The 15,425-nt window shown below is 40.4% G+C and overlaps 1 protein-coding gene across 1 annotated transcript in view; it reads left to right on the forward strand.

Moving 5' to 3' along the window:
• The window catches only part of rasgrf2a (Ras protein-specific guanine nucleotide-releasing factor 2a), a 56,474-nt gene that overhangs the window by 27,455 nt on the left and 13,594 nt on the right, over positions 1 to 15,425 (forward strand). The window contains exons 7-18 of the mRNA XM_039614384.1: positions 1,848 to 2,041; positions 2,723 to 2,832; positions 4,238 to 4,356; positions 4,446 to 4,609; positions 6,037 to 6,103; positions 6,208 to 6,335; positions 6,420 to 6,502; positions 8,466 to 8,714; positions 8,901 to 8,993; positions 9,077 to 9,585; positions 12,281 to 12,406; positions 13,091 to 13,180. Of these exons, the coding sequence (XP_039470318.1) occupies positions 1,848 to 2,041; positions 2,723 to 2,832; positions 4,238 to 4,356; positions 4,446 to 4,609; positions 6,037 to 6,103; positions 6,208 to 6,335; positions 6,420 to 6,502; positions 8,466 to 8,714; positions 8,901 to 8,993; positions 9,077 to 9,585; positions 12,281 to 12,406; positions 13,091 to 13,180 (1,932 nt within the window). The remainder of the gene's footprint in view (positions 1 to 1,847; positions 2,042 to 2,722; positions 2,833 to 4,237; positions 4,357 to 4,445; positions 4,610 to 6,036; positions 6,104 to 6,207; positions 6,336 to 6,419; positions 6,503 to 8,465; positions 8,715 to 8,900; positions 8,994 to 9,076; positions 9,586 to 12,280; positions 12,407 to 13,090; positions 13,181 to 15,425) is intronic.

A 15,425-nucleotide genomic window follows, 5' to 3' on the forward strand; every position in this document is an offset into this window, starting at 1 on the left:
TAAAAACATTTAGAAACCAGTACAATTAGAATGATTTTAAATTTGTGATGTTTATATGTTAAGCTTTGATGGCTGTCTGGCTGTGTAATCTTTGGACTGCTATAAAATTGCTGTAGCCAAACCTGAGTTCCTGGATTGAATTAAGTTGACGTCTACTCTTCGTTATAGTCAGCTTTCAGCAGGCTTTAGGTGTCATGGTCTGTGTGCAGCAGGCAGGAGTAGAGGACCCAAAATGCTGATTTCCGGAAGCAAACGTGGAGGCACAGCAGAAAAAAACAAAAAAACCAAAACTGACTAAACTGAGAAAACAAATAACTAACAGCCAGGCTGGCAGACACAACACATGGCAGAGAATGATGGAGATCGTGTGATGAGATTGTGTTTAATGGATCTTTGTTTTGGTCAGGATGGGACAAACAGGGATTGATCTGAAATTAGCAGGAGACATGGGATTGATGCAGGAATGCTTGAACAGATAACTTGAAAGGGAGATCAACCAAAAATATACTCCCACTGATTACTTTATTAGGTGTGCCTGTCTAGTTGTGGGTTGGACCTACGTTTGCCTTCGGAACTTCCTTAATTATTCATGGCAGTGATTCAACAAAGTGCTGGAATTCCTCTGATATTTTCACATTGACACAATAGCAGCATGCAGTTGGTTGCACATTTCCTATTTTCACCACATCCCGAAGGTGCTCTATTGGACTGAGATCTGGTGACTGTGGAGGCCATTTCGAGTACTTTGAACTAAACTTGTAATGTACAGGTGTCGGACTCCAGGCCTCGAGGGCCGGTGTCCTGCAGGTTTTAGATGTGTCCTTGAGCCAACACAGCTGATAGAAATTACTAAATTACCTCCTCAACATTCCTTGAAGTTCTCCAGAGGCCTGGTAATGAGCTAATCATTTGATTCAGGTGTGTTGGCCCAGGGTGTTATCTAAAACCTGCAGGACACCGGTCCTCGAGGCCTGGAGTTCGACACCCCTGTTGTAATGTGATGGGATGAACAGGGTTAGTAAAAGTACAAAAGCAGGCTGTGGTACTAAGGAGCCCACAGTGCACCAAGAAAACATCCCGAACACCACTATCACCAGCCTGAACATGGCACATGATAGATGGCAGGATAGATGGCCTGTTTGAATTGTGTGCTCACTTTCTTGTTGTTCGCTGACAAGACTAACACCCAGTGTTGTTTTCTGCTGCTGTAGATCATCTGCTTCAAGGTTTGATGTGTTGTGTGTTCAGATTGCAGAAATACCTTGTTTGTAGCATGGCGAGTTACTGTTGCCTTACCATCAGTTTGAAGCTGTCTGGCCATTCTATTCTGAAGTCATCAACAAGATATTTTTGCATTGTGTTCTCCTCTGACCATTTTCCATGAACCCTAGACATTGTTATGTAGAACAATATCAGTGCATCAGCAGTTTGTGAAATACTCAAAGCAGCCTGGTTGCAGACAATAATCATGACACGCATCAAGTCATTTAAATCTGCTTTCTTGCTTTTTCTGATACATGGTTTGAATTTAGCAGGTCTTCTTGACCATCGTCACATTGATAAATGCACTGAATGGCTGCAATATGATTTGTATTAAGTAGGTATCTTAATGTGTGAGCCACAAATAAAGTGGCCCATTATTATAAATCACTTTTGTTTTTTTGCTTTTTATAGTAGAACAACTTTTTGATAATACATTGTGTAGTATGCAGGTTTGAGATTTAAATATAGATCTTGGATTTTCACATGTGATTTTTTTTTTTAAGCTTAATAAAATCTAGAAAACTACTGTTTATCATCATCACCTTTGATGATGATGTCTTTTAAACTTCTTTTTCCACACCCAGCGGACCTGTTTGACATTCTACTGCCCATGCTGAACATTTACCAGGAGTTTGTGCGTAACCACCAGTACAGTCTTCAAGTGCTGGCAAACTGTAAACAGAACAGAGACTTTGACAAGCTGCTGAAACAGTATGAATCCAACGCAGCCTGTGAGGGTCGGATGCTGGAGACATTCCTCACTTATCCAATGCTCCAGGTACTTTTTACATTAAACAATGTAATCCATTAGCTGCTGTTATAAAAACTATGTAATATGCTTAACTGTAAGGCTTAATAATTTGCAACAAACACTGATGATACAATAAATAAAGACAGCATTATATAGTCAAAGTATAATATTTAGTCATATAACACGGTTACTTTTAAATGCCTTGACCTAATACACTTGTCCTCATATACTGATATACTGTGTATGAGCTCAAATGGCAGGGTAGTAAATTTATTTGCGTTAATCTAAATAACTTTGCTTTTTCATCATTCACAAAGACCTCTAATATCTTTGTTTCAGTCTGTGGTGGGGCGTGGTCTGCAGTGCCGCTGCAGGGGAGGCAGACGCACCTGAGCGGCATCCGCAATCACGCCTCGTCGGCTTAAAAGCTGAACTAGGTCCTGCAGTGTTGTTGTTGTTAGTGTGTGGCTGCGAGCTGCAGCCATCTGAAGTGTACAGCAACTGTATTAATAAAAGTAGATGCTGAAAAGCATGATTACACAGTTGGGTCTGTGGTGGATCTTTCACACAGTCTCTTATTTAAAAAGTTAATTTCCCATTTGCAACTTTTTTGGAATAGCTTGGATGGGATTTCATTGTTTAACCATTTACAATAAATTCCTACAGTGTGTATTTCACAAATAGTCACGTGGGTTTTTTACATTTTAGATTCCCCGTTACATCAGAACTCTCCACGAGCTGCTGGCGCACACACCTCATGAGCATGTGGAGCGCAAGAGTCTGGAGTTTGCCAAATCCAAACTGGAGGAACTGTCAAAGTGAGTGTGTGCTTATGAATACAGTTTCAGAAAATGATTGTATTGATGAAAAAAATAATATGGTTAGCTGGAATCAGTTATGTGGTTTCTGAGGTTTATATGAACCAAATAAACATGAGAGTTAACAGTGTTCTGCTTAAAGTTGGCTTCACCTGCAGCACATAACTGCCTCAATAGCCCCAGTACTGATGTAGTAAATGAAAAGTGACAGTGCACTAGAGTGCAAAAAAAATAAAAAATAAAAACTGTTTGAAAAGCAGTGAAAGTACTTAAACTCTTCATTATATCATCATATAGAAACAAAAAACCACACACTGCAAAATGGGAATCCCACAGGTTTAAATTTTGTGAGAGGAATCCTATATATTTATGATTTATCAGACACCTCCAAAGAAGCAGTGTGTGAAGTGCATGCTGATGATGTAGTCAGTAATGTAACAGTAAAAACTTCTAGGAAAAAAAAAAAAACAAATCCAAAAAACTGTATGTGTTCCTCGTAAGGAAACTATGGAATAATTATTCAATACTTATAGATCAAAAAGAAACTAATTTAAAAGTTTGGGAGTAATATTTGGGCAAGGCAACCAAATCAACCTGTAATGTCAAGCAACAAACAAGCTTTAAAAACATTTAGAAACCAGTACAATTAGAATGATTTTAAATTTGTGATGTTTATATGTTAAGCTTTGATGGCTGTCTGGCTGTGTAATCTTTGGACTGCTATAAAATTGCTGTAGCCAAACCTGAGTTCCTGGATTGAATTAAGTTGACGTCTACTCTTCGTTATAGTCAGCTTTCAGCAGGCTTTAGGTGTCATGGTCTGTGTGCAGCAGGCAGGAGTAGAGGACCCAAAATGCTGATTTCGGGAAGCAAACGTGGAGGCACAGCAGAAAAAAACAAAACTGACTAAACTGAGAAAACAAATAACTAACAGCCAGGCTGGCAGACACAACACATGGCAGAGAACAATGGAGATCACAAGACAGACCAAGGAAAACACAGGGCTTAAATACACAGAGCGATAATGAGGGAATGAGACACAGGAGGAGAGCACAGCTGGGAGTAATCAAACATGACAAGACCAAGGGGAAGCAAAACTGAAAACATTAACATGGAACGCAGACTGTCAAAGTAAAACAGGAAACATAACACGGCAATGCAGACCTGACACTGAGATAGAGACATGAAAAAGGCATAACACTGAATAAAGGAAAGTCATATTAAACAAAACCTAAGACTGGAAATCAGGAGATACTAAAGAACTTAGGGCGCTAGAAATATAAACAAACAAAATAAAAACTAGAGCCAGGTACCCTAACATTAGCCATGAAGGAAAATATTTTTAAAGAGCATGACTAGCAGACCAGAACATCCATTGTCCATCCATCATTGTTTGTTTTGGCAGGATGATACATGATGAAGTCAGCGACACAGAGAACATCAGGAAGAATCTGGCCATTGAAAGGATGATTGTAGAGGGCTGTGACATCCTTTTAGACACAAGTCAAACTTTCGTCAGACAAGGTGAGCTTCTGTCTTTGTATTTCATGCTTTACCAAGTCATGTTATTCCAGTTCTTAATCAGTTTACTCATTCTAATTATTTCTGGGCAGGTTCTCTCATCCATTTACCATCCAGCAGTGAACGGGGTGTTCTCAGTAAGGTGCGCCTGGGCTCTCTCTCACTGAAGAAGGAAGGAGAGAGACAATGTTTTCTCTTCACCAAACACTTCCTCATCTGTACCCGAACATCGGGAGGGAAGCTTCACTTGCTCAAGGTCAGCTTCACCTGTTCACAACTTTGCATTTTATTTATTCAGTGGGCAGTACCCTTTGGTTTGAAAACTCTTTGCCAAGGTAGACCTAACCAGCACTGATGCATTAAAAGTTTTAAACCACTAAGCATAATATCAAAAATAAAACAATAGTAAAAGCCAACTGGTGGTCTTTAAAGGTTCAAAGATTATATCATTTTTCAAGGTTAAAATGAGCAAAACCAAAATTAAAACTAAAAAAGAGCCATCTTGGTTCCATTGTGGTTAGCATGTTCATGAATTTTATTTCCCATCAGAGCAGAAAACTTGAATGCCTTCCTTGCTCTGTGTTTGCACCAGCACACACAAAAGATAACAGTCTTGTGATTTAAGATAATAGGGAAAAAATATTAAAGGAGACATATGCTAATTCCCATCTCAATATTTTTATTATTGGAATCTTCCATGATTCATACTTCAAAATATTGTTTTAACTTATTTACCTTACACCAGGCTTTGGTGCAGCCCCTCAGTTTGTTATCTGTCTGATACAAACCATATCTGTATGATACAAGCCACAGACTTCTCTGTTATTTGCAGAGAACATAAGGGTGTCTCTAAGTGCACATTGTACCACGACACATTAGTTTGCAGGTCTATGATTGATATTGTAATTGCATCATCAGATTTGCAGCTGCATGTTCTGGACACTTGGGTGAAGAGAGGAGCTGTGGTGGTGAGTTGGATCTGGTGGTGGGGGAGGATGCTGGACAGACCTGGCACACCCAAATGTATTGTGAGGGTGTGTTGGGAACGCCTGGCAGAGGCCCTGATCTGTGAGATCTATAACTCCCACTTCCTGCTGAACTTCAAAAGCATTCCAAGGGAGACTGGGGACATTGAGTCCAAATGGACATTGTTCAGCACCTCCATTGCTGAGGCTGTAGCAAGGAGCTGTGGCTGCAAGGTGGTTGGTGCCTGCCATGGTGATTTTGGCCAAACCAGTGATTTAGCTGGGAATACTGTCTGGAGATCTGGGGCGGCGTCTCTGATTTGGCAGGTGGTTCCTCTCTTTAAGATGGGAGACCAGAGGATCTGCTTCAACTATAGGGGATCACACTACTCAGCCTCTCTGGGAAGGTCTATGCCACCGTACTAGAGAAGAGAGGCTGTAGATTAGTTGAACTTTGAATACAGGAGGAACAATCCAGTTTTTGTCCTGGATGCATTACACTGGACCAGCTCTTTATCCTTTCAATGATATTTGAGGAATATTTGAGGAAATGTTAAAAACAGCCATCAGCTGTTTTTTTTATTTAGAAATTTTCATATTAAAAAATTAACGATTATTTTGAATTTCTACTTTGCTTTTCCCTCTTCCTTTGGGAAATATACTTTTAAATAAAAAGTGACATAACTAACTTAAGCTGTGTTTTCGCTTCCAATAACAGCAGGGAGGAATGTTGTCCCTGATCGAGTGTACTCTGATTGAGGAACTGGATGCCACTGATGAAGACTGTGAGTGTCTTTCTTCAGTCATTATTTTCTTTTTCCATGCATAATAGCTCAACTGAGGTGCGACTAATGTTTTGTTTTGTTCTGTGTTATTTCCGACAATGCAGCAAGTCAAGGATTTAACCATCTGGAGTTTAAAATTGTGGTTGAGCCTCCTGACGGTCAGTCCTTCTCCATTGTTCTCCTGGCTCCTTCCCGCCAGGAGAAAGCTGCCTGGACAAGTGATATCAGCCAGGTAAGAAGTCAATGGTAGAAAGATGGAATTGAATTTACCTACCTGTGACAAGGTTTCATGCTTTTTTTCTGCTTTGTGTTTTAGTGCATTGATAATATCCGATGCAACGGCCTGATGACAAGCGTGTTTGAGGAAAATTCCAAAGTTTCTGTGCCACACATGATCAAGTAAGAAAAGATGAGTGAAAAAGTGCAGTATAAATAACTACAGTTGTTGTTGGAAGTTTATATACTTGTCATGGTCATAAAAAGAAGAATTGGTTGTACAACTTTGAATTTATTTTGGGAGTTTAACAATGTTAGAACTACTTCAAAGAAAGTTTCACTAACGCTGGCTAACAGCAAAAACAGAAGCACTTGTCCGATAGAAAAGTTCAGGATATCCTCAACAATTCACCTCAGTATTGCTGCCATTGAATGGAAATGAATTTCACTGAGTCACTGACTCATATTGGACTTCTTTCACAAAGATTTACAGTCTGAGCCAGTTTTACAGGGGAAAAAAGCCTAAACTTTGTTGACTGCAGTTTGCAATCTTATAGAATCTAGCAGTGAGATGCTGTATCTTTAAATTAACAATACTGTGCTAAAGTTTTGAACCATTCCTGATTTCTTAAGATTTGCAATGAAAATTGAAACAGAATATGAAATAAACCAGACATGAAATGTAGTATATTATCCTAAGAGTTTTTTCGCTGTGGAGGACGTGAGTCTGAGTCTTCTATGTCAAGCATCTTTTGTGCAGTCTATATGATACCTACAAGGACATCCTCAAGAGGACATCCTGGGCTTTCTATTGATGCCACATTTGTGGGGGTTGGGGTACCAATGCACATGAACTTTGTTTTAACAAAAACAGGAATTGCAGTTTTTTTTAAGTGATCATTGTTTTCAGATATTGTGATTCTATTGCTAAAAATCTAATTGTTTCTTCAATTTGAGAGCCTAAACTTTGTTTTTGTAGGATTTCAGAAATAGGGTAATAGAGGAAAGGGTAAAATTGTGGTAGGAGACTCAGACCCAGAGCTGTCAAGAGATGTTGTGGAGGAAGGCCAGACATTAGAACTGGAAGGTGAAACACTCCGGGGAAGACCAGTTTTTGAGGCACCCAGTTTGCAGTCTAGGGCTCTGAAGGTTTTAGACATGTTTAGAAAGGGAAATAAGAACTTGTTCATTCTAATTCACACACACTCTTATCTTCCAGAGCTGTCCTTATCCATTATCAACCTAGGATGTTTTCATTTTGCCCAAGCTCACTGTCCTCAAAATCTGGCATGTCTTCCTCTGAACTTTCACCTCTGCTCTAATGTCTGGCCTTCCTTCATCTCATCTCCTGACAGCACTAAGTATGACTCCCCTTCGACTGTTCTACATAAAATCCTATGTGCCTGACTTAGTCCTCTGTTATACCATCCATGGTCATTGTCAGTGCCGTGGGTGACATGACCTAACAACCCAGGTTAAGGTGAATATTAGGTATGGAGTTTAATAAAAAAAAAAGGTTGACTATGAGGAGTTATTTGTTAAAATATATGTTTTAGTGTTCCGTTTTGTTTTCATCATCTAACTGTTTTAATATTCAGTGAATGGAAATTTTACCAGAAATGCAGGAGAACAGCCTGAAAACTACAAAAGATGCTGCATCTTTTGTAGTTTTCAAGAAGTCTGACACATGTCTCCTGAGCAATCCCAGCTTATTCTTCTTTGACAAATCTATCAAGCAGTTACAGATTTGATGGTCTCTCCTCTCCCTTCCTGTGCAGGGTTCTAGTGATTGTCTTCTTCAAAACTACAATTCCCAACTTGGCTAAGTTACTCACTAGTGTCTTGGCAGTTGTTATGGGGTCTTTAGACACATCTAAGTTTTCTTTCACTTCCAACTTCTGAACAAACAGAACAGCTTGTCATCTCTCAAAAGCAGCACATATATTATCAACTACAGATCCTATGAAAGATATTATATGGTTCAAGCTGCTGCTACATGCTGGGTGTTTTTCTGGTGGAAAAAGTCAGTCTGTGCAGCTGCATATGGGAGAACACCAGGGCTGCACAACACTATGGCTGATTAACACCCCACCCCACCCCCCAAAACATGCTGATTTAACCTGACTGTGGTATTTTCTTTCCGGAGGTCTGATGCTCGACTGCATAAAGACGATGTCGACATTTGCTTCTCGAAAACGCTCAACTCCTGCAAAGTCCCGCAGATCCGATACGCCAGTGTGGAGCGCTTGCTAGAGCGTCTGACAGACCTGCGCTTCCTCTCCATAGATTTCCTCAACACATTCCTCCACACTTATAGGATCTTCACCACAGCTACTGTGGTCATCGACAAGCTGGCTGACATCTATAAGAAGCCGTTCACCTCCATACCTGTAAGGTACATGTCATCATTTGTAACAGGCATCCAAATATTCATGAATCCTCTATGTATTTTCCTCCCTTCATGTTTAACACGTGTAGCTGCCTGCAGCATGTCTTTCCATTTCCACATTTTGTGTTGCTCCTTTCATCCTCCTCATTCCTTCCTTTTTCCATGCTCTTTTTGTTTTTGTCACTGGCCTAGGATTGAGCAACATTCATGTGACCGTCTGTCCATCATGTCACTCTGTCCTGACTACAGTCTGAAGATCACACAGCTTGCACTGGACCAGTCCAAGTAAAGACCCTCAGTAGGACTGGTGAATCAATTGAGTGTGTTCTTGTCAAGCACTGCACATCAGCTAGTTTCCTTTCTCTTAGATCCCTGGAGCTCTTCTTTGCAACCAACCAGGGCATGTGGGGAACTGACCCTTTGAACAACAAATCCCCAAGGCTGTGCCGCAAGTTTTCCTCTCCTCCTCCTCTATCCATCCCCTCTCGTACCGGTTCCCCTGTGCATTGCCGAAAGCTCTCCCTGAACTCCCCTATCAGTGTGAAAACAGGAGCCCTAGACCTGTCCACCACCCGTTCCTCTTCTGCAGCCAACTCCCCAACCTCTAGTCACAGCCCATCCATCGCCTCTCCTCCACCTGGCTCTACCAGGGCGCCCTCTGGCTTTTCCTCCCCTCCACCCACCGCCACAAGGTCTCCTAGCCTCCCCCAGGCCTCTGGGGTATCCTCGCCACCCCCTGTCTCCACCAAGGCACCGCTGGATCTCAGCCGTGGTCCTAGTTCCCCAGAGCTGAGTCCAGCTGCAGGGGAGGATGCCAGTGGAGAGCTGCCTCGCATTGATGCCTTCTGTGGGAAGCTGAGGCGCAGCTTCCGGAGGGGTGGGTATCTGCAGTACAAAGACATATGATTCACACTCTGTGAGACCCCTATAAATATCAACACATTTGTAAGTACATGCCTGAGAGTCAACTAGTATAAAATAATACATTAAAAACAAGTATGTTTAAAAATTTGTATCATCTGTTTCAGAAGTAGTCTTACATTTGTCTCCTCTAAAAATCATTCATTTATTCCTGATAACACTTGCCCGTCTAAACAGACTCAGTGAAAGACATAAATGGGTCACCATTACCCAACATAGGAATAATTGTGCTGTTACATCACCATCTGGCTACAGCTGACAGCCTGCTCACTATAAAAACAGCACTGAAGCACTAGATCAGAAAATCTCTAACAAACAACAAGGAAGAGAATGACAATAAGGAGATAAAGAGAGCTTCTTACTTTGCAATTGGACCTCTCCAAAGTCCAATAGCAGCCAGAAGAGCAGCTTGTAATCCACAAGTCCAAACATTCACATGAACACTCTGTCTGGTGTTCATTTGAAGGTTGCTTTCTTTTCTGAACACATAGCTTAGTTATCTGTGGAGCCTTTTAGATTAAAAATAATAATAATTATAATTTTATAACTGTTGGAACGATTTTTTTAACTGTCACAAAATAATGTATAGAGCTATATAATTAAGGCAGACATGTTTTTTTTCCTACCATCAAAGTGTTTTCCATGTAGACTTTTCTTGGGGGGGGGGGGGGTATATTAATGAATGCTAGGCATGTTTATATCATTTTAGGGTTTTTTTGTTGTCTGACACCATGATCAGTTTACTACTAGACAGTCCTCTCACTTATTTTTACAGCAAACCAGTAAGCCATGGGCCTTCTTATATCTACTTTCCCTAGCAGCAGGCAGGTTGTTTTTTTGTCACAGCCAGGCGGAAGCTGACTGTGTGTTGAGTGAATAATGGACCCAAATGCAGACAAAACGGAATGTGGAACGTGACTTGAATTAACAAAAGGCAAGCCGTTTATTGAGGCTAATAAAAAGGTGCAAACGACGGGGCAAGCTAAACTGATGCAAAACTAAACATAAACCTAAACTGGGAAGAAACTATGACTAACTATGGCAGCAAAGAACATGAAACTGAACAGGAACATGTAACAATGAAACTATGATATAATCAAGAACATGAAATTGAATCTGTACAATGGAAGCAAAAACTCTATGTCGCAACGAGACTAGTCATGAAGACGAACAGTCGACCTGACGAGGAATGAATGAGAACACACAGACTAAATACACACAAGGAGGTGATTAGGGGAAGTAGAAACACATGGGGAAAGAGCTGATTAGAATAATCATAATGACACCACAGGGGAAGTGAAACTAAATAGAATGAAGATGGGACACCACAACTCTTCAAAATAAAACAGGAACATAACCCGTTATATTCCTGTTTTATGACATGACATGACATGAGCTTGACAACATAGGACACCCAGACATGAAACACATGACAGGCTAAGACGCGGACTTAACATGGTGGACAGACAAGGAGCACAAACACTGTAAAAACATACAGAGGGAAAAGGGGACTGGAGATGACACAGGGACATAAGCACAAACAGAACAAGATGACTGGAGAGAAAACACATGACAGAAGGAATGGGTCACAAGGGGAAAACGTGTAAACAAGAGGAGGAGATGGGAGACAAAGACTGAAACACATGAATGGTTAGGGAGACTTAAACACAGGGGGTGAAGACACAAGGGGAACCTAATAAACAAAGAACTAACATGGCACCCTAAGCAAAATAGAATGAGCTTTAGATAAGTAAATGAGACTAAAACATAAACAACGAATATCAAAATACAAGGAAACTGAAAACACTGGGTCACACGGCAATTTTTTGGTGGTCTCTGATGTCACTGTACTGCCTCTACAGTCTCTTGACCCATGTTCCAGTGTCTTGGATTATAGGTGGCCATGACTGTCCTTGTTCTGCTCTGGGGTTTCACTGCAAACTGGAAGACCATTCTATCCTGAACCTGCAGCAGACAGGGAACTGGTTTATATGCTGCCTCGAAAAGGTTACTAACACTGCAGAGCAGAACAAGGAGACAGTGAGATAATAGACTTAGGGACTAGGGACTATGAAACGTTTTGTATCAGAGACAACACAGACTTCGGTACTGTCACGCCTAGGTTCAAGCTGTTAATCCCCTCATTATCCCTGTTAATCAGAATATATAATATTTTTTGTTTTTCTTACATTGTTTTCCCCAGTCTTAGGAGTCAGGCAGCAAAGAAAAAAATCATTCTGATGCACATCATAAAGTACATTTTTTTCAAAAAAGTTTTTCCTAAATGTAGGTTTAGAGTACAGTTAGGGTTAGGGCCTTTGAGATCTATGTCATCATAGGTGGCCTATGATGACATAGATCTCAAAGGGTTAAGAGACTAGGTTACCAGTGTAACAGTAATTGGGGTTGTGTTTGGTCCGTGACACCCGGGATTGCTTGGCGGCTCAGTTAACTTGTTAATCTTAGATAGGAGATGGCTTATTTTCAGCATGTGCTTGATATTTAGAGTCCCTAATAATATTTACTTTACTTTTGTTCTCTGTGTGTTTTACACTCCCACGTGATTGTTTTCTACCCTCAGTACTGTATACTCATTACAAAAATGCTCCAATACATGTTTGAGATGTTACATGCAGTATATTCCTTAACAGCTGTCCTGGAATCAGTATCCTTGGACAAATTCATTCCTGAGTCACCAGCTACCAGTGAGCCAGGTGACACGTCCCCCTGCCGCTCGCCTTCAACACCGAGGCATCTCCGCTACCGTCAGTCGGGAGGTACCAAATATACACACACACACACACACACACACACACACACACACACACACACACACACACACACACACACACACACACACACACACACACACAATTTTCTAAAGGCTCTAGAGGCATGGAAAACAATGAGTACACTAAACATGGTTTTATTTTTTCATGGTACAGCATAGAAAATATATTTGTTTAAACTGATTCATTTTATTATTTCACGAAAAATATTCGCTTATCTTAAATTTTATGGCAGCAAGATGTTTCAAAAATGTTGGGATATGAGTATGGCAGCATGGCAGCTGAGGCAGACCCCTTTTAATGGTCAAGGCTGCTGACAATAGAAGTGTAACCCCTTACCAGTTACAGTAATTTTTCCTGATTTGAGGTTTGATCGCTTATTACACTGGTTGCTGGTGTACGCTGGTACTGTGTGTGAAGAGCTGTGGAAACCCCACAGGTACCTTCACAACACCACTTATTTTTGTTTAAGAATTTCCTTTTTGGTGACTTTCTTTTTGGTCCCCATGCCAAACAAGTTTCACATGAGATGACTATGTAAGCAGATTTATGTCCTCATAATATGATGATTACCAATAACACAAACTTATTTACACATTATTTATAACAGACTGTGTAAAGAGAGCAGGCTCTCTTTTTCTTGCTGTTTTTAATGTTTCTGACTCCTTGCAGTTACATCAGGGGAGACCTCTCGCTGCTCTATGTCACCAGCTTCAGCTTTTGCAATTGCCACTGCTGCTGCTGGGCATAGCAGCTCCCAGGGTGAGCATGTCAACTCATCAAGATCCAAAGATGCACACCAGACTAAGGGAACTGTTGCTTTGGTGTCATTTAAATTACTGTTAAGAGGTTGATAGATGCAATGATGGGCTCAAATCATCTGCTGCAAAAATGTTAGTGCTTAGAAATTCACACCTTCTACTCTGGTACTCAAAAATGTTATACAGAAGGTAAAAAAAAAACTTTGATTCAGAGGATATTGAAATTGTTGACCCTATTTATTTATTTGGGACTCCATCAGGATTTTAAAAACAGTAGCTTAAAGCTTATATTTATAAACTTTTATTAGTTAAAATGTATGCGCAGTCGCCCTGTTGTGATGTTTTGGTCTTTGATTATAAAAGTCTCAAAGTTTCTAATGCTCTTCCATTTTTAATAGTACTATGCCTTTGTTTATTTTTTGACATTTATATACTGTTACAGTGGTGAATGCTCATATTACATTCCCAGGGTTCCAAATTATGAGGTAAATATCTGCGTAAAGAAACTCTGTGAGCCCAAAGCTCAGGCTACAAACTCAGGCATTTTGAGGGAGTTTTTTTCTACTCTGGCTCTTTATGATGTCATGGAAAGTAGAAACACTATCCTGCCAAAAATATTCACTGGTCTGACTTCACACCCTTATGAACTTCAGTGATATCCCATTCTGAATCCACAGGATTTAATATGATGTTGACCCATGTTTTGCAGCTATAGTAGCCTCAGCAATTCTGGGATGGCTTCCCACAAGTGCATTTGTGAAGTCAGACACTGATGTGGCTACCTAGTTTTCAAAACCTCTTTTTTTGGAGGCAGAAAATCAAAATAAACTGTTCCCTTTAGACCAAGGGTCTCAAACTTGTGGCCCACACCACCTCTGCTTGTGGTCCGTATATTGACATGAAGAAAAATAATGCAATTTGGCCCATTACTTTTTGTTAGGGAGGATTGGTTTGTTGTTTGTTGAAATATTTGTGGGTGTTTTCTTTTTTTGTTTGTTTGGTTTTTTTGTACTACTTGAACAATAAATTGGCCCTTAGATGAGATGACAGTGCCAGCAGTGGCCCACAGCTCATTTAAGTTTGAGACCCCTGCTTTAGAAAGTTGAGGAGCTTCACGAAGGCCCAGTATAAGACAAATACGCATCAATAAATGAATTATGCAAAGCTACTCTATTACAGTCCAAGAAAAAAAATATATAACTGGAAATGTTGTTGTTGTTTTATTGGCTTATTATTAATTTCTTACAAGTGGCACCAGTATTAACCTTTGCACCTTGTAGACTTTAACAACACTTTATGATTTATTATCTTCTGCATTTTTTGTAAATAATTCTGCTGTTTTGGTGCGGATATAGCTGATTTAGTTGAATGGATCACTTATATGTTATAAGTCTACTTTCTGGACAGGTGCAGGTTCAACTCTGCTTTACTATCAGTAAAAGCTAAGAGCCAAAAATAAATATTAATTAAAAAAATAATATCTATCTATCTATCTATCTATCTATCTATCTATCTATCTATCTATCTATCTATCTATCTCTCTCTCTCTCTCTCTCTCTCTCTCTCTCTCTTATATATATATATATATATATATATATATATATATATATATATATATATATATGTATATATATATATATATATATATATATATATATATATATGTATGTAAGTAGCTCAAAGAAGGGACTGCTCTCACAGCTAGAGATTGACGAGGTACAACATAAATGCTACGGCAAGGGGGAGCCAGGACGCCAGGTCAGGGGGGAGATATCATCACCTGGAACATCTGTGCCGAGTATAACCTGGAAGTCCCGAGGTCAAAATGGGAGATGCCCCCAAGGGTGATGGAGAATGACCGAGCTAAGATCCTGTGGGACTTCCAGATACAGACGGACAAATTGGTGGCAGCTAACCAACTGGACATAGTAGTGGTAGACAAACAGAAGAAGATGGTAGTAGTGATCGATGTAGCGGTTCCGAATGACAGCAGCATCAGGAAGAAGGAACACGAGAAGCTCGAGAAATACCAAGGGCTCAGAGAAGAGCTCGAGAAGATGTGGAGGGTGAAGGTGACAGTGGTCCCAGTGGTAATCGGAGCACTAGGTGCAGTGACTCCCAAGCTAGGCGAGTGGCTCCAGCAGATCCCGGGAACAACATCGGAGATCTCTGTCCAGAAGAGCGCATTCCTAGGAACAGCTAAGATACTGCGCAGGACCCTCAAGCTCCCAGGCCTCTGGTAGAGG

This window comes from Oreochromis aureus, linkage group 7 (genome assembly GCF_013358895.1).
Source record: "Oreochromis aureus strain Israel breed Guangdong linkage group 7, ZZ_aureus, whole genome shotgun sequence".
NCBI classification, from domain to species: domain Eukaryota; kingdom Metazoa; phylum Chordata; class Actinopteri; order Cichliformes; family Cichlidae; genus Oreochromis; species Oreochromis aureus.